The following is a 19,678-nucleotide window of genomic DNA, read 5'->3' as shown; positions in this document are numbered from 1 at the left end:
TACTGCCCAGTCACGTAGTATATTGCCCAGCGACGTAGTATATTGCCCAGTCACGTAGTATATTGCCCAGCGACGTAGTACTCAGCACAGAGCCACGTAGTATATTGCCCAGTCACGTAGTATATTGCCCAGTCACATAGTATATTGCCCAGTCACGTAGTATATTGCCCATCGACGTAGTATATTGCCCATCGACGTAGTATATTGCCCATCGACGTAGTATATTGCCCATCGACGTAGTATATTGCCCATCGACGTAGTATATTGCCCAGTCACGTAGTATATTGGCCAGTCACGTAGTATATTGGCCAGTCACGTAGTATATTGCCCAGCGACGTAGTATATTGCCCAGCGACGTAGTATATTGCCCAGCAACGTAGTAAATCGCCCAGTCACGTAGTATATTGCCCAGCGATGTAGTATATTGCCCAGCGACGTAGTATTCAGCATAGAGCCACATAGTATATTGCCCAGCCACATAGTATATTGCCCAGCCACGTAGTATATTGCCCAGCCACGTAGTATATTGCCCAGTCACGTAGTATATTGCCCAGCCACGTAGTATATTGCCCAGCCACGTAGTATACATAGTAACATAGTAACATAGTAACATAGTTATTAAGGCCGAAAAAAAGACATTTGTCCATCCAGTTCAGCCTATATTCCATCATAATAAATCCCCAGATCTACGTCCTTCTACAGAACCTAATTGTATGATACAATATTGTTCTGCTCCAGGAAGACATCCAGGCCTCTCTTGAACCCCTCGACTGAGTTCGCCATCACCACCTCCTCAGGCAAGCAATTCCAGATTCTCACTGCCCTAACAGTAAAGAATCCTCTTCTATGTTGGTGGAAAAACCTTCTCTCCTCCAGACGCAAAGAATGCCCCCTTGTGCCCGTCACCTTCCTTGGTATAAACAGATCCTCAGCGAGATATTTGTATTGTCCCCTTATATACTTATACATGGTTATTAGATCGCCCCTCAGTCGTCTTTTTTCTAGACTAAATAATCCTAATTTCGCTAATCTATCTGGGTATTGTAGTTCTCCCATCCCCTTTATTAATTTTGTTGCCCTCCTTTGTACTCTCTCTAGTTCCATTATATCCTTCCTGAGCACCGGTGCCCAAAACTGGACACAGTACTCCATGTACGGTCTAACTAGGGATTTGTACAGAGGCAGTATAATGCTCTCATCATGTGTATCCAGACCTCTTTTAATGCACCCCATGATCCTGTTTGCCTTGGCAGCTGCTGCCTGGCACTGGCTGCTCCAGGTAAGTTTATCATTAACTAGGATCCCCAAGTCCTTCTCCCTGTCAGATTTACCCAGTGGTTTCCCATTCAGTGTGTAATGGTGACATTGATTCCTTCTTCCCATGTGTATAACCTTACATTTATCATTGTTAAACCTCATCTGCCACCTTTCAGCCCAAGTTTCCAACTTATCCAGATCCATCTGTAGCAGAATACTATCTTCTCTTGTATTAACTGCTTTACATAGTTTTGTATCATCTGCAAATATCGATATTTTACTGTGTAAACCTTCTACCAGATCATTAATGAATATGTTGAAGAGAACAGGTCCCAATACCGACCCCTGCGGTACCCCACTGGTCACAGCGACCCAGTTAGAGACTATACCATTTATAACCACCCTCTGCTTTCTAGCCAGTTACTATCCCATTTACACACATTTTCCCCCAGACCAAGCATTCTCATTTTGTGTACCAACCTCTTGTGCGGCACGGTATCAAACGCTTTGGAAAAATCGAGATATACCACGTCCAATGACTCACCGTGGTCCAGCCTATAGCTTACCTCTTCATAAAAACTGATTAGATTGGTTTGACAGGAGCGATTTCTCATAAACCCATGCTGATATGGAGTTAAACAGTTATTCTCATTGAGATAATCCAGAATAACATCCCTCAGAAACCCTTCAAATATTTTATCAACAATAGAGGTTAGACTTACTGGCCTATAATTTCCAGGTTCACTTTTAGAGCCCTTTTTGAATATTGGCACCACATTTGCTATGCGCCAGTCCTGCGGAACAGACCCTGTCGCTATAGAGTCACTAAAAATAAGAAATAATGGTTTATCTATTACATTACTTAGTTCTCTTAGTACTCGTGGGTGTATGCCATCCGGACCCGGAGATTTATCTATTTTAATCTTATTTAGCCGGTTTCGCACCTCTTCTTGGGTTAGATTGGTGACCCTTAATATAGGGTTTTCATTGTTTCTTGGGATTTCACCTAGCATTTCATTTTCCACCGTGAATACCGTGGAGAAGAAGGTGTTTAATATGTTAGCTTTTTCCTCGTCATCTACAACCATTCTTTCCTCACTATTTTTTAAGGGGCCTACATTTTCAGTTTTTATTCTTTTACTATTGATATAGTTGAAGAACAGTTTGGGATTAGTTTTACTCTCCTTAGCAATGTGCTTCTCTGTTTCCTTTTTGGCAGCTTTAATTAGTTTTTTAGATAAAGTATTTTTCTCCCTATAGTTTTTTAGAGCTTCAATGGTGCCATCCTGCTTTAGTAGTGCAAATGCTTTCTTTTTACTGTTAATTGCCTGTCTTACTTCTTTGTTTAGCCACATTGGGTTTTTCCTATTTCTAGTCCTTTTATTCCCACAAGGTATAAACTGCTTACACTGCCTATTTAGGATGTTCTTAAACATTTCCCATTTATTATCTGTATTATTAGTTCTGAGGATATTGTCCCAGTCTACCAGATTAAGGGCATCTCTAAGCTGGTCAAACTTTGCCTTCCTAAAGTTCAGTGTTTTTGTGACTCCCTGACAAGTCCCCTTAGTGAAAGACAGGTGAAACTGTACAATATTGTGGTCGCTATTTCCTAGATGCCCGACCACCTGCAGATTTGTTATTCTGTCAGGTCTATTAGATAGTATTAGGTCTAAAAGTGCTGCTCCTCTGGTTGGATTCTGCACCAATTGTGAAAGATAATTTTTCTTGGTTATTAGCAGAAACCTGTTGCCTTTATGGGTTTCACAGGTTTCTGTTTCCCAGTTAATATCCGGGTAGTTAAAGTCCCCCATAACCAGGACCTCATTATGGGTTGCAGCTTCATCTATCTGCTTTAGAAGTAGACTTTCCATGGTTTCTGTTATATTTGGGGGTTTGTAAGAGACCCCAATGAGAATTTTGTTACCATTTTTCCCTCCATGAATTTCGACCAATATGGACTCGACATCCTCATTTCCTTCGCTAATATCCTCCCTTAAAGTGGACTTTAGACAAGACTTTACATAGAGACAAACCCCTCCTCCTCTCCGATTTTTACGATCCTTTCTAAACAGACTGTAACCCTGTAAGTTAACTGCCCAGTCATAGCTTTCATCTAACCATGTCTCGGTTATTCCCACTATGTCAAAGTTACCTGTAGATATTTCTGCTTCTAGTTCTTCCATCTTGTTTGTCAGGCTTCTGGCGTTTGCAAGCATGCAGTTTAGAGGATTTTGTTTTGTTCCAATCTCCTCGCTGTGGATTGTTTTAGAAATGTTCTTACCTCCCTTCTGAGTATGTTTTCCTGGATCTTCTTTGTTCAAGTCTAATGTTTTTCTTCCCGTCCCCTCTTCTTCTAGTTTAACGCCCTCCTGATGAGTGTAGCGAGTCTTCTGGCGAATGTGTGTTTCCCAGGTTTGTTGAGGTGTAGTCCGTCTCTGGCGAGGAGTCCATCGTACAAGTAATTCACACCGTGGTCCAGGAATCCGAATCCTTGTTGTCTGCACCATCGTCTTAGCCAGTTGTTTGCATCAAGGATCCTGTTCCATCTCCTGGTGCCATGCCCGTCTACTGGAAGGATAGAAGAAAAAACTACCTGTGCATCCAGTTCCTTTACTTTCTTCCCCAACTCTTCAAAGTCTTTGCAGATTGTCGGTAGGTCCTTCCTTGCCATGTCATTGGTGCCAACATGTATCAGAAGAAATGGGTGGACGTCCTTGGAGTTGAAGAGCTTTGGTATCCTATCGGTCACATCCTTGATCATCGCACCTGGAAGGCAGCATACTTCTCAGCACAGAGCCACGTAGTATATTGCCCAGTCACGTAGTATATTGCACAGCGACGTAGTATATTGCCCAGTCACGTAGTATATTGCCCAGCGACGTAGTATTCAGCACAGAGCCACGTAGTATAGGAGCGCCCCCAGACACAGGGCCGCGGGTTACTCGGTACCGGTCCTCTGCTGGCTCAGTTCTGGGGATGTCACGGTGGCTGGACCCGGTCCGCCACCCTGCTAAGGGGCGCCCAATAAAAGGTGATAGGAGTCTGTCAAGGTTTCGTGACGCCACCTGTGGTGCTCGGTCAGGGTGACCGACGCTGCTTGGGGTCCACTGGGGTGATGTGATGGCAGCTAGATGGTAAACCTTCCCACAGGTGAAGTATGTCCCCAGGGCTTCCCAGTAAGGTGGATGGTGATGATGTGAGGTGCAGGCAATAAAGAGGACACAGGGTTGCAGTCTCTTTACCTCTTTACTGAAGACTTCAGGATCCTCAATCCAGAGCACGATTAACAGGGCTGTCGGAGACCGGCCAGTCCGATAGCACATCCAGAGTTCCCTTTGCAGGTGGAAATCGTTGGCTCGGAGCTCTTCCGGGACCCTAGAGACGCCCCTCTCCACGCGTTGCCCCCTATGCATTCATAGGAAATTTAAGGTAGACAGCCAACCTATAATTAACTGTCCTGCGGAGTTTGAAGTAAGGCATGGAGTCAGTTACTTCCTCGGTGTTCCGGCCACCGGCTACGCGCCTCAGTAGGATGTTGCCGTTCTCGGGGCACGACTCCTACTGGCTCTCCTTTGTGCTTGATCTCGTTTCTCACTGTTCCACAATATCCTTCGCTTCGTGTCTCTTTCTTAGGATACCGCCACAAGGTAGTGCAGGCGCGGTTCCGTAACGTTCTGTTCTGTTCGCTAGGTACCTGCCAGGTTCCCACGCCTGACAGGCACCTCCCTGAATCTTCTCCCTGCAACACCCCCTGCCACGAGATGCCTGAATCCAACCCAGTCAGCTTCTGGCTAACTTCCTATCAAACCCCTAGTTTTACCAGTGTGAGGAGTGGCCCAATAAATAAAGCCTTTTTTTACTGGTCAGTAGAATTCCTTCAGTGCCATCAGACGTACCATCACTCCCCTTAGCGGCAGAGTGTCATACTGCAACGACCAGGTCTCTGGGGCGCTGCAGTACATTGCCCAGTCACATAGTATATTACCCAGCCACGTAATATATTGCCCAGCCACGTAGTATATTGCCCAGCCACGTAGTATATTGCCCAGTCACGTAGTATATTGCCCAGTCACGTAGTATATTGCCCAGCCACGTAGTATACAGCACAGAGCCACGTAGTATATTGCACAGCGACATAGTATACAGCACACAGCCACGTAGTATATTGCCCAGTCACGTAGTATATTGCACAGTGACGTAGTATATTGCCCAGCCACGTAGTATATTGCACAGCGACATAGTATATCGGCCAGCCACGTAGTATATTGCCCAGCCACGTAGTATACATCACAGAGCCACGTAGTATATTGCCCAGCCACGTAGTATACAGCACAGAACCACGTAGTATATTGTACAGCCACGTAGTATATTGCCCAGTCACGTAGTATATTGCCCAGTCACGTAGAATATTGCCCAGTGACGTAGTATACAGCACAGAGCCACGTAGTATATTGCACAGCGACGTAGTATACAGCACAGAGCCACGTAGTATATTGCATAGCGAGGTAGTATATTGCACAGCGACGTAGTATATTGCCCAGCCTTGTAGTATACAGCAGCACAGAGCCACGTAGTATATTGCCCAGTGACGTAGTATATTACCGAGCCACGTATGTGACAGGTTAAAAAAATAAAAAATAAACATACTCACCTAACGATCTGAGGGCCCCTTGTAGTTGAACATACTCACCATTCTGGTCGCTGCTCCTCAGCGTCCCGTCTCTCCGCTTCCTGGAATCCAACGGCGCTGTGCAGATGGGCGCGCGGCTGCCACCATCTTGCGTTCCCAGGATGCTTTGCGACATTACCCATATGACTTAGCGGTCTCGCGAGACCGCTAGGTCTTCTGGGTAATTTCGCAAAGCATCGCTGGGAAAGGAAGATGGCGGCAGGCGCGAGCGGCTCAGCGGACAACGGAGGGTGAGTATAGCAGGTTTTTTGTTTTTTTTACTATTTTTAACATTACTTTCTTTTACTATTGACGCCGCATAGGCAGCATCAATAGTAAAAGGTTTGGGACACACAGGGTTAATAGCGGCGGTAACGGAATGCGTTACCCGCGGCATAATGCGGTCCGTTACCGCCGGCATTAACCCTGTGTTAGCGGTGACCGGAGGGGAGTATGGAGCGGGCGCCGGGGACACTGACTGCGGGGAGCGGAGCGCCGGGGACACTGACTGTGGGGAGCGGAGCGCCAGGGACACTGACTGCAGGGAGCGGAGCGCTGGGGACACTGACTGCGGGAAGCGGAGCGCCGGGGACACTGACTGCGGGGAGCGGGTGCCGGGGACACTGACTGCGGGGAACGGAGCGCCAGGGACACTGACTGCAGGGAGCGGAGCGCTGGGGACACTGACTGCGGGGAGCGGAGCGCCAGGGACACTGACTGCAGGGAGCGGAGCGCTGGGGACACTGACTGCGGGAAGCGGAGCGCCGGGGACACTGACTGCGGGGAGCGGGTGCCGGGGACACTGACTGCGGGGAGCGGAGCGCCAGGGACACTGACTGCAGGGAGCGGAGCGCTGGGGACACTGACTGCGGGGAGCGGAGCGCCGGGGACACCGACTGCGGGGAGCGGAGCGCCGGAGACACTGACTGCGGGGAGCGGAGCGCCAGGGACACTGACTGCGGGGAGCGGGGAGTATGGAGCAGGCGCCGGCCACTGACTGCGGGGAGTATGGAGCGGCCATTTTCTTCCAGACTGTGCCCGTCGCTGATTGGTCATGGCTGTTTTGCGCCGACAAATCAGCGACTTGGATTTCCATGATAGACAGAGGCCACGACCAATGAATATCCGTGACAGAAGGACAGACAGACAGATGGAAGTACCCCTTAGACAATTATGTATATAGATGATAGTCCCTCTGATTAGCTACATTATACCATTTGATGTGATAGCTGCAAGACATTATGCGGAGGACCACATTGTGGCGCCTGAGGTTATGTGAGCTTTTTATGACTGATGCAATCTTCTGCAATGTGGAAGATGGGGGTGGGCATTTTTTGGGGTGTTTCGCACTGATCAATTTGCAAAATTTGCTGGGACCTGTGAATTTCATAAAATTAGTATCAAATCAATTCAGCAACAAATCAATTCACTCATCTCTAGCTTTAAATCAATGACGATCAGTGTACATACAGTATATACTATATGCATATATACAGTGGGGAAAATAAGTATTTGATACACTTCTGATTTTGAAAAATTTCCTACCTACAAATAATGTAGCGGTCTGTAATTTTATTGTAGGTAAACTACAACTGTGACAGAATTAAAAAAAAAAAATCCAGAAAATCCCATTGTATGATTTTTACATAATTAATTTGCATTTTATTGCATGAAACAAGTATTTTATACAATAGAATAACAGGACTTAATATTTGGTACAGAAACCTTTGTTTGCAATTACAGAGGTCAGACGTTTCCTGTAGTTCTTGACCAAGTTTGTACACACTGCAGCAGGGATTTTTGCCCACTCCTCCATACAGATCTTCTCCAGATCTTTTAGGTTTTGGAGCTCTCACAGGGCAAAATTCAGTTTCAGCTTCCTCCAAAGATTTTCTACTTGGTTCAGGTCTGGACACTAGCTCCAGGACCTTGAAATGCTTCTTACAGAGCCACTCCTTAGTTGCCCTGGCTGTGTTTTTCGGGTCATTATCATGCTGGAAGACCCAGCCACAACCCATCTTCAATACTCTTACTGAGGGAAGGAGGTTGTTGGCCAAAATTTTGTGATATATTACCCCATCTATTCTCCCTTCAATACGGTGCTAGTTTCCCCCAACATGCTTCATGGTTGGGATGTTGTTCTTGCTATTGCACTCATCTTCTTTCTTCCAAGAAATACAGGATTTTAATCCATGATGGTGTAGTGTGTTACTAACGGTAATGTTTGAGAATGGTCCCAGCTCTTTTCAGGTCATTCACCAGGTCCTCTCATGTAGTCCTGGGCTGATTCTTGACCTTTATCAGAATCATCTTTACTCTACAAGGCAAGATCTTGCATGGAGCCCCAGACTGAGGAAGATTGACAGTCATCTTGTGTTTCTTCCATTTCCTAATAATTGTGCCAACAGTTGTTGCCTCTCACGAAGCAGCTTACATATTGTCCTGTAGCCCATCCCAGCATTGTGCAGGTCTACAGTTTTGTCCCTGGTATCCTTAGACAGGGCTTTGGTCTTGGCCATGGTGTAGAAGTTGTCGTGTGATTGAGTGTGTGGACAGGTGTCTTAAATACAGGTAACGAGTTCACACAGGTGCAATTAATACAGGTAATGAGTAAAGAGTAGGAGAGATTCTTAAAGAAAAACTAACAGGTCTGTTAAAGCCAGAATTCTAGCTGGTTGGTAGGTGATCAAACACTTATTTCATGCAATAAAATATGATTTAATTATGTAAAAATCTTACAATGTTATTTTCTGTTTTTTTTTTTTTTTTAAGATTCTGTCTCTCACAGTTGAAGTGTACCTACCATAAAAATTACAGACCTCTCCATTCTTTGTAGGTGGGAAAGGTTGCAAAATAGTCAGTGTATCAAATACTTACTTTCCCCACTGTATATATAACTGCTGATTCACAAGAAGTATTTCCTTCTACACATAGAAACATCACATGGTGATTTATGCATATAAAATCCTTGACAGAATTGAGCAATTTTTGGGTTGGAGTCAGAGAGATAGAATTTGCATGCATTTTGTTCTTTAGGCTAGACAATGTTTCCATTTGGTAAGATAGGGGTTTTATCAATTATAGGATAGTATTGGCATAGAAAAAAAAGGTCTTACATAGGTGAAGTGACAAAACATGGGGTTAGCACCGTCTTACCGATAGTAAATGATATAAAAGGAACATTCAGCGTTCCAGTCACCATTGGCATAGACATCTGCTTCTCTGATCCTGGAGGTGGACCGAAGTTTCTTAGAGCTTTAAATAACTATATTGCAAGATGTTTTGGGATAAAAGCGCTGTCCCTTCATTTTACATGTCACAGCTTTACATTATATGCATACGACTAGTCTTGTCATGCTTTTGTATAACTAGACCTAAAATATATATATTTTTTTCCTTACAGCGATAATGGCCTTTTTGTTTGACCTGAAAGCTCTGGTTGACATGATGTCCATCGGGACCCTCCTGGCCTATTCCCTTGTGGCCGCCTGTGTCCTCATCCTCCGGTACAGTCATTGCCATATTCATCAGCTTCTCATCAATGGCCTTGATGTCCTTCCTTCTGAATAGTTACTGTTCGGATTCCTGAGAAAACTTTGAACAGAATATTAGATTACATTGTTACTAACCAAATTATTCTCACTGTGAAAGAGTTATTAACACAATATCATCGCTGCGAGGCTTTAACCCAATTCCAAGATGGCCAATTTCCTTTAATTGCGTTTTCGTCTTTCCCTCCCCTTCTTCCAAAGAGCCACAACTTTTTTTTTATTTGTCTGTCCTCATTTATTTATGAGGGCTTGTTTTTTTTTGTAGGACAAGTTGTACTATTGAATGTCGCCATTCATTTTACAACGTAGCGTATTGGAAAACAGTAGAAATAATTGCTGGAAAATTGCAGAGAAAAAAAAGAAGCAATTCTGACATTGTATTTTGAGAATTGTTTTTAACAGAATTGTTTTTTTTGTCTATGAGACTACCAGTAATAGCCGAGCGCTGCACAGCAGTCTTATAGACAATGAATGGAGAGGAGCTGCGCATGCTCAGCCTCAGTTCTACTCAATGTCTATGAAACTACCAGTAATAGCCGAGCGCTGCACAGCAGTCTTATAGACAATGAATGGAGAGGAGCTGTGCATGCTCAGCCTCAGTTCTACTCAATGTCTATGAGACTACCAGTAAGAGCCGAGCGCTGCACTGCAGTCTTATAAAAAATTAATGGAGTGGAGATGCACATGCTCGGCCTCAGTTCTATTCATTGTCTGCACTGCAGTGTTATAGACAATGAATATGGAGGAGCTGCGCATGCTCGGCCTCAGTTCTATTAATTGTCTGTGGGATTACCATGAATAGCCGAGTGCTGCACTGCAGTCTTATAGACAACTAGCTGAAGAGCCCGGCATTGCCCGGGCATAGTAACTATTATTATACATATCCTCCATCCCAAAGTCTCGTGCTCATATACCCATCATTCACACCCTCGATCCCATAGTCCCATGTCTATATACCCATCATACACATCCTCCATCCCATAGTCTTGTGCTCATATACCCATCATGCACATCCTCCATCCCATAGTCCCATGTCCATATACCCATCATACACATCCTCCATCCCATAGTCCCGTGCCCATATACCCATCACACATACTCCATTCAATAGTCCCGTGCCCATATACCCATCATACATACTCCATCCCATAGTCCCATGTCCATATACCCATCATACACATCCTCGATCCCATAGTCCCATGTCCATATACCCATCATACATATCCTCCATCCCATAGTCTTGTGCTCATATAACCATCATACATATCCTCCATCCCATAGTCCCGTGCCCATATACCCATCATACATACTCCATCCCATAGTCCCATGGCCATATACTCATCATGCACATCCTCCATCCCATAGTCCCATGTCCATATACCCTTCATACACATCCTCCATCCCATAGCTCTGTGCCCATATACCCATTATGACATCATCATCACCATGGCAACCATTATGACATAACCGTCACCATTGCAACCTATTATGACCTCATAGTCGCGATGGCAACCTTTATGACATAACCATCACAATTGCAACCTATTATGACATCATCGCCATGGCAACCATTATGACATCGTCTTCGTTATGGCAGCCTTTTTGACATAATCATCACCATGGCAACCATTATGACATCATCATCATGGATACACACATATATACACACATACACTCGTTTGTTTATATATATATATATATATATATATATACATATATATATATATATATATATATATATATATATATATGGAGTGGAGGTCAATGGGGTGGATCCCGAGTCCCACTCTCAGCGGTCCAGAGCCCGCATCTCAGTAATTGCTGGGGTCCCAGCAGTCAGACCCCCTGCAATTAACAAGTTATTTTTGGATTATTAACCCAATGATGGAACTGCAGGGAGGTATCAGAAATCCTTCACTCATTAGCTGTCCCATGTAAATTCATAGAACCAGGTCAAGTGGTCCTTCCTTTAGTACAGTCTGATCCCATTATAATTGGCTGGAGATGACTGGAATTATAGACCCAAGAGTTGCTTTGCATTCATTTTTTCAGAGAAGCTGAAATTGGCTTTTGCAGTGCAGTCATGTGTCCGCTCTTAGCTATTATTTTTTTATTATATCAAGGCTCTGGCTTTTTTCCCCTGGGGAATTTGCCTTAACTGACCTTCCAGCTGTCCAGAGCTGCAGGAGATACCAGCTTTATTGTAGAACCATTAACCACTAAATTAATTCATCATGACGGATTTTGTCTGCAGAGAAAATCAAAAGAAAATGAATGTTACTTATCATCTGTATTTGTAGTAATAGTATTACACTTTTAAAGGGAATGGCTCTTTTAAAATGTTATTGTTGTAAAATATTAAAGTGAACCTGTCACCAGTTTTTCAAGCCTGAACTAAGACTAGCCCCTTATTCAGCGCCTGTGCTGCATTCCATAAAGGGGTATATGTCCCCCTCCTGTACACCCACCAAAAACCTTTTGAAAATCTCCCAGCTTCTATGTAAATCCTGTCAGGTCCGATAGGCATCCTTGCTGAGGTGTCTATCCCTCCTCCCATCTTCTCACTGGCGTCCTCCTGCTCTGATTTTCGGGCGAACACTCGCGCCTGTGCAGAGACAACACCGACTAGCACCGGCACACTTTGCTCTGCCCAAGTCTGTGGGTTCCTGTGAAGCATCGGTCTGCACTCGGATGTCAGCCGAGTGCAGTGTCATTACCACGGGCACAGGCAATGGAGAAGATGGAGAAATTACTTTCTCCATCTCCTCTGCACCTGTGCTGTGATTCTATGATGTGAGAGGATCTGAGCACAGAGCACTGACACTCGGATTACAGTTTGATCTGAGAGTATTTGCATAATTGGCTCTGATTCTCTCGCCGTGTGACCCTGGCCTAAGTTAATGGCAGCTGAGATTAATATAATACCACTAATAATAATACATATAAATATGTATACTGCGTTAGTTGTTTTATGTTTCCATATTCTTCACCTTTTTCTGCAGCCCTAATGTATCATGTAAGAGGTCTGACTGTAATTCTTATTAAGCACAAGTTTCTTGTATCCTCCTCTTTATAGGTACCAGCCCGGCGTTGGTTACGAGCAGCCGAAATGTGTCCCAGATAAAGAAATGTTGTCTGCATCAGAGAGAGAATCAATGATGAGCGAATCGCAGATTATTATTCTACAAGAACAAGGATTCAGGTTTCACTCCCTTGTCTATCCCCCGAGCCTACCAACAGACCAGTCCGCCTCAGTGGTTAGCTTACTTGTCGGCCTTCTGGGTAAGACTAGTGTTTTGTAGTTGAGGGGTGTGCAGGAATGATACGCGCCAAATTCATTAAGAGGCGCCCGCCATGTAATGAATTTGTCACTTATTAGTGGTGTGTGCCTTTTCAAAAATGTTACTCCAGTCAGGAACTGGAGTAACATTTATGGTGTAAGAAACAACAGCACTATTGATAAATCTGACAGGTGGGAGTAGAAGCCCCCATCCCACCCTGCCTCCTCCCCAGCTTCACCAATTTTACCAGATGTGAAGCTCTTAAAGGGAATTTGCCACCTAATTTGAGATAATGATGTAGTGACATAGACCCTGATTCAAGCGATGTCTCACCTCCTGGGCTGCTTTTTGTAGTATTGATAAAATCTCTGTTTTATCAGCAGGGGATTATCATTAGAGAACTAATAAACTTGCTGCCATGTAGAGTCTCCATATTCATGAGTTCTGTATAACCACGTCACCACCACTAATTGGCAGCTTTCTGCCTATGCAGTGTACACAGAAAGCTGCCAATCAGTGGTGTGGGTGGGGTTATACAGAGCTCAGCATTCAGAGAGCTGCTATATCTACAGCAGAGAAAACAGTGAATTTATCAAAACTGCAGTAAGCAGCCGAGTAGGTGATACAGCACTGAAATAAGCATCTCTGTCTCTACATTATGTTGCTCACAGATGGGATATCAAAAACCTTGTGACAGATTCCCTGTATGCCCCAATGTACAACCTGTGCCATGTATAATATTCATGCCCACCTCTGTGGTTAATGAACCATTGAGCCCATCGAGAACCAGAGCAGCGACTTCTTTCTCAGATCCTTCAGGATGATGCGAAAGTATATTATAACACAATGGATGTACATACAGCTGCGGAAATAAGTATTGAACCCATCTCCAATTTTCTAAGTAAATATATTTCTACAGGTGCTACTGACATGAAATTCTCACCAGATGTTGGTAACAAGCCATCCAATCCACACAGGCAAAAAAATCAAACCACAGACGTCCATAAACTAAGTTATGTGTAGTAATGAGAAATGACACAGGGAAAAAGGATTGAACTCATGAAGAAAGAGTGAAGATAAAAGCCATGCAAAGTCATGACACCAGCTGAAATCTATTAGTAATTAGTAAGCAATCCTGCCACTAAGTGAAAAATAATTTCAAGCGGTTCAACTGATGGCCTATAAAAAGGTCTCTCGATGGGTAAAAGGTATCTAATGATGGGTAAATCCACTGAGCTGTCTCAAGACCTTTGCAACCTTATTGTTGCAAAACATACTGATGGCATTGATTAGAGAAAAATATATAAAATAAGAACGGCTCCAGTGATCACTGTATTTACTTAGAAAATATTTATTTCACCCACTGTACATTGACTTCAGTTGCATCTGTTAATTTAAAAAAATATGTGAACTTAAATTGTAGCACTTATAAAAAGAATATAAAAACAGGCACATGGTACTGAGACGCTTCCCCCCTGCTTGACCAACCTATCAGAAATTATTTATTTTCCCTCTCTAGCACCCACCTATAAGCTGAAGTAGATGCGTATCATATTTTGATTTTTACTCATGCGTGATTGATATGGATGACAATAAATAATCTTTTAACCTTTTTTTGCTTTATTTTGCAGCATTCATAGTTTGTGCACTGAGTGTCCTTGCAACGTATGCAGTGGAAGCCATAGGAAATCTGGAGATATGGAGTATTGCACTTCTTACTATATTCATCATACTCATCTCACTGATTGTCCTGATCATCTGGAGACAACCTCAGAACCGGCATAAAGTCGCCTTTATGGTAACCACTATGTAATATACTCAGAAATCTGTATGTTATAGTCGGTTGTTAGAATTGACAATAAATAGAGATATAAATAATAAAATTAATGCTGATGTGCACAATATTTAGGGGTAATAAAGATAACAATTAATCACGTTTTTTCTGCCTCTTCCTCCTTTTTTAATTTTTCTGTTGACAAAGTGATATAACTACGCGGACTAGTGTTTTTTCTGGGATGATTTATAGAGAATGAAAAACACTTTGTTTGTTGCTCAGGTTTCATTTTTATGGCATTCCCTTTCAGGTAAAAATGACCTGGCCACTAGACTCCGCAAGTCACTATGGTTCTGGAAATGTATATTTTGTTTATTTTTTCATAGTTTACTGCTTTAAAAGAAATTTAGGTGGGAAGCGAGATGATGAAAAAACATGTAATTCTGACGTTTTTATTTCTTTTTATGGAATTCAATGTATGGAATTAATAATACTATATTTATAAAAATCAGACTTTTACAGATGCGATAATACCAAATATTCTTTTACGAGGCTTCATTGGGCTAAGTTTGGTTCCAATGATGACAACATCATTAGCACCCCAGAATCGAAAAGAGAGGACCAATTGGTGACGTTAGAAACCTCCACTGATCTAACCATTTAAATGCCACTATGCAGCATCTAAAGGCGCAGACAGATGGACGTTTTTCTCGTGCGAGGATCACATTGCAGTGCACGGACTGGCCTGGCACCTCTCCTGACCTGAGCGTGACAGCGTGATGTATTTCCTGAGAGGCTGTCACGCTCAGGTCAGGAGAGGTGCCAGGCTAGTTTTTGTACTGCGATGTGATACTCGCACTAGAACTACGGCCGTCTGTCTGCTCCCTAATGGGTTAAACGGCAGCAATCAGAGCTCTGCTCTCTTCTGTTAGAGGCATGTGCCGGCTGAATAAGGCCATGTGCACACGATGAGTATTTGGTGAGATTTTACCTCAGTATTTGTAAGACAAAACCAGGAGTCAGTGATAAATACAGAAGTGGTGACGTGTTTCTATTATACTTTCCCTCTGATTGTTCCTCTTCTTGTTTTGGCTTACAAATACTGAGGTAAAATATTATTATTATTATTATAGCACCATTAATTCCATGGTGCTGTACATGAGAAGGGGTTGCATCAAAATACAAATATCACTTACAGTAAACAAAACTAACAATGACAGACTGGTATAGAGGGAAGAGGACCCTGCCCTTGTGGGCTTACATTCTACAGGATTATGGGGAAGGAGACAGTAGGTCTGGGGTTGCAGTAGCTCCGATGGTGTTGAGGTGGCCGTGTGGTCTTTACAGGCTGTAAGCTTCCTTGAAGAGGTGGGTTTTCAGGTTTCTTTTGAAGGATCCAAAAGTAGTGGATAACCTGATGTGTTGTGGTACTGAATTCCAGAGGATGGGTGTATTCGGGAGAAGTCTTGGAGGCGATTGAGTGAGGAGCGAATAAGCATGGAGGAGAGAAGGAGGTCTTGGGAGGACCGGAGATTACGTGAGGGAAGATATTGAGAGATTAGTGTGGAAATATACGGAAGAGAAAGGTTATGGATAGCTTTGTAGGTCAGTGTTAGTAATTTAAACTGGATATGCTGGGAAATTGGGAGCCAGTGAAGGGATTTGCAAAGAGGTGAAGCAGGAGTGTAGCGAGGAGAGAGATTAATTAGTCGGGCAGCAGAGTTAAGGATGGACTGGAGGGGTGCAAGAGTGTTAGAAGTAGGCCACAGAGGAGTATGTTGCAGTAGTCGAGGCAGGAGATGATTAGGGCATGCACGAGCATTTTGGTAGAGTGTGGGTTGAGGAAAGGACGGATTCTGGAAATATTTTTGAGCTGGAGACGACAGGAGGTGGCGAGAGCTTGGATGTGCGGTTTGAAGGACAGGGCAGAGTCAAGGGTTACTCCGAGGCAGCTGATTTTGGGGACAGGGGAAAGTGTGATTTCATTTATTTTGAGATATAGATCAGGTAGGGAAGCTATGCGTGATGGAGGAAAGATAATGAGTTCAGATTTGTCCACATTGAGCTTGAGGAAGCGAGAGGAGAAGAAAGAGGATATGGCTGATAGACACTCTGGGATTCTAGAGAGCAGAGAGGTGACATCTGGGCCAGAGAGGTAGATCTGAGTGTCATCGGCATATAGATGGTACTGGAAGCCATAGGACCTTACGAGTTGTCCCAGGCCGAGTGTATAAATTGAGAAGAGTAAGGGTCCTAGGACAGAGCCTTGGGGGACTCCAACAGAGAGGAGGCGAGATGAGGAGGTAGTGTGGGAGTAGGAAACGCTAAATGTGCGGTTGGCAAGGTATGAGGAGATCCAAGATAGGGCAAGGTCTTTGACCCCAAAGGAAGAGAGGATCTGTAGTAGGAGGCAGTGGTCAACTGTGTCGAAGGCAGAGGACAGGTCTAGGAGGAGGAGTATAAAGAATTGTCTGTTAGCTTTGGCTGTAAGTAAGTCTTTAGTAATTTTGGTCAGGACAGTCTCAGTGGAATGGTGGGGACGGAAGCCAGATTGTAGGTTGTTGAAGAGAGAGTTAGATGCAAAGTGAGAGGAAAGTTCAGCATGGACGTGCTGCTCAAGGAGTTTGGAAGCAAATGGGAGCAAAGATATGGGGCGATAGCTGGACATACCGCTTTGGTCAAGGGATGGCTTTTTGAGGATAGGTGTGATTGTGGCATGTTTGAAGGCAGAGGGGAAGGTACCAGAAGTTAGTGAAAGGTTGAAGAGATGGGTTAGGGGTGGGATTAGTGTGGTGGTGAGGTTGGGGAGGAGGTGGGATGGGATGGGGTAAAGTGCACAAGTGGTGATGTGTGATTTGGAGAGAAGATGAGCAAGCTACCCTTCAGAGATTTTGGAGAGTGAAGTTATGGGGTTGGGCATTGGTCTCTCATACAAAGGGGTTGTGGTGGTTGGACAACTAAGACTTGCCTTGTTTGGTCTATCTTATTTTTGAAGTGCGTGGCAAAGTCCTCGGCAACGATTAGGGAACTCGGAGGGGGCAGTGGTGGGCGGAGGAGGGAGTTAAAAGTGTTGAACAACTGTTTGGGGTTGTGGGATAAGGAAGATACGAGGGTTGTGAAGTAGGCCTGTTTAGCACAGGTGAGAGCTGATTTGAATGCGAGTGTTGCTTGTTTGAGTGCAGTGAAATCATCTTGTAAATGCGTTTTCTTCCAACGCCGTTCTGCAATTCTGGATACTTGCCGAAGCTTTTTAGTGATGTTATTGTGCCAGGGTTGTCTATTGGTTCGTCACACTCTGCTATGCATGACAGGGGCGACCGTGTCAATAGCTGATGCAAGAGTGGCATTGTAGAAAGCAGTGGCAGTGTCTGTGTCTGTGTCGTGGAGTGAGGATATAGGGGACAGTGGTAGGATAGAGTCAGAGAGTGTGTTGGTGTCTAGGTGTGCGAGGTTCCTGTGTGGGTGTGCATGGTGCTGGACATGGGTGACAGGTGAGGAGATCAGGGATGAGAAAGTGAGTAGATGGTGGTCAGTGGGAGAGGGGAGGTTGTGAAGTTAGATAGGGAGCAGAGACCAGGTCTAATGTATGTCCATCTGTGTGGTTGGCTGAGGAGGACCACTGAGTAAGTCCAAAAGATGAAGTTCGTCCATTCATTCCTCAACCAAGAATCTGCAAAAACCCTAGTCCATGCCCTCATCATCTCTCGCCTTGACTACTGCAACTGCAAATATTATTGTACTTGTTTTTATTATGTATACCCCCTACTTACATGTAAAGCGCCATGGAATAAATGGCGCTATAACAATAAATAATAATAATAAAGTAAGGGACAGGAGTTTGGAGGCTGCTGACTGGTGGGTGTCAATGGGGATGTTGAAGTCACCCATGATGATGGTGGGAATATCGGGAATATCAGCAGACAGAAAGTGAAGGAGCCAGGTGGAGAATTGGTCAATAAAGGCAGTGGTCGGGCCCGGAGGTCGGTATATGATGGCCATTTGGAGATTGTAGGGGGAGTAGATGCGGACAGAGTGGACTTCAAAAGAGGGGAGGATAAGGGAGGGTAGAGGTGGGATTGGGTTAAAAGTACAGTTGGAAGAAAGGAGAAGGCCCACTCCTCCACCATGTTTGTTGCCAGGGCGAGGAGTGTGGGTGAAGTGGAGGCCACCGTAACATACTGCAGCAGGGGAAGCTGTGTCAGAGGGTGTCAGCCATGTTTCGGTGATGCCCAGAAAGAAAAGATTACGAGAGGTAAAGAGGTTGTGAATCACGTGGAGTTTATTGCAGATGGAGCGGGCTTTCCATAGTGATCCAGAGAGAGGGTGCAGGGGGGTGGACGTCATAGGCACAGATTTGAGGTGGGCAAGATTTCGGGTGTTTATATTGGGTTGGGAGCGATAGGAGGGGGTAGTAATAGGAGGTATGAGCTGTGGGGGCTCAGGGTTGGGAGATATGTCTCCAGCAGTGAGGAGAAGCAGAGAGAGACAGAGCAGGTGGGAGAAGGAGAGTGGGCGGCTTGTTTTGTGTTTTTTTTAGGAGAGATCTGAGGTTGAGGAGCAGGTCAGCAGAGGAGGTAAGAGGGAAGGAGAGATTACTACTTGGTTAGAGGGTGCTGGGCTTTGGGGATAGCGAAGGAGAGTGAGGAGTAAGGGAGCCAAAACTGTTAGAGCGTATGTCAGCATGATAAGAATAAGTGTGGCGGAAAGGGAATTAAATTTAGTACATTTATTAACAGTGGTTTGTCTTACCTTCTGTTCACTTCTGGCATATTTCTGCTATCATATTTGCTGTTATCCTTTTAGAGACATCCTTCTAGAGACAGACCAAGGTCCAGACAGACCTGTGTCTCTGAATTTATAACAGGCTAAGTGCTCATGAATTAGGCCAGGTGTGATCAGGAGGGAGGAGCAGCAGGGAGACTGATCACAGACACAGGAGGCGATTAATTAGAAGTCAGAAGGGAAAATGCAAGGGGAAATAGATCCAAATGGAAAGATAAAGCCAAACTGTGTATTGGCATCAAGGAATCAAAATGAGAAAACATGCAGGGAAAAAAAAAAATCATAGCAGCAAGCAGACATACCGGGAAGGAATAGCAGGGTGAGGAAGATCAGGAAAGTTGGGTGATGGTCAGGAAAGTTG

General features: G+C 44.4%; 1 protein-coding gene across 5 annotated transcripts in view; it reads left to right on the top strand.

Moving 5' to 3' along the window:
- The window catches only part of SLC7A2 (solute carrier family 7 member 2), a 155,736-nt gene that overhangs the window by 126,704 nt on the left and 9,354 nt on the right, over positions 1 to 19,678 (top strand). For all 5 annotated transcript variants that reach the window (XM_069744398.1, XM_069744401.1, XM_069744402.1 and 2 more), the window contains exons 8-10: positions 9,333 to 9,435; positions 12,557 to 12,762; positions 14,393 to 14,559. In XM_069744398.1, coding sequence (XP_069600499.1) covers positions 9,333 to 9,435; positions 12,557 to 12,762; positions 14,393 to 14,559 — 476 coding nt within the window. The remainder of the gene's footprint in view (positions 1 to 9,332; positions 9,436 to 12,556; positions 12,763 to 14,392; positions 14,560 to 19,678) is intronic.

The sequence above is a fragment of the Ranitomeya imitator genome, chromosome 1 (assembly GCF_032444005.1).
Source record: "Ranitomeya imitator isolate aRanImi1 chromosome 1, aRanImi1.pri, whole genome shotgun sequence".
Lineage (NCBI taxonomy): Eukaryota > Metazoa > Chordata > Amphibia > Anura > Dendrobatidae > Ranitomeya > Ranitomeya imitator.
This window is presented reverse-complemented; position numbering and strand designations above follow the sequence as displayed.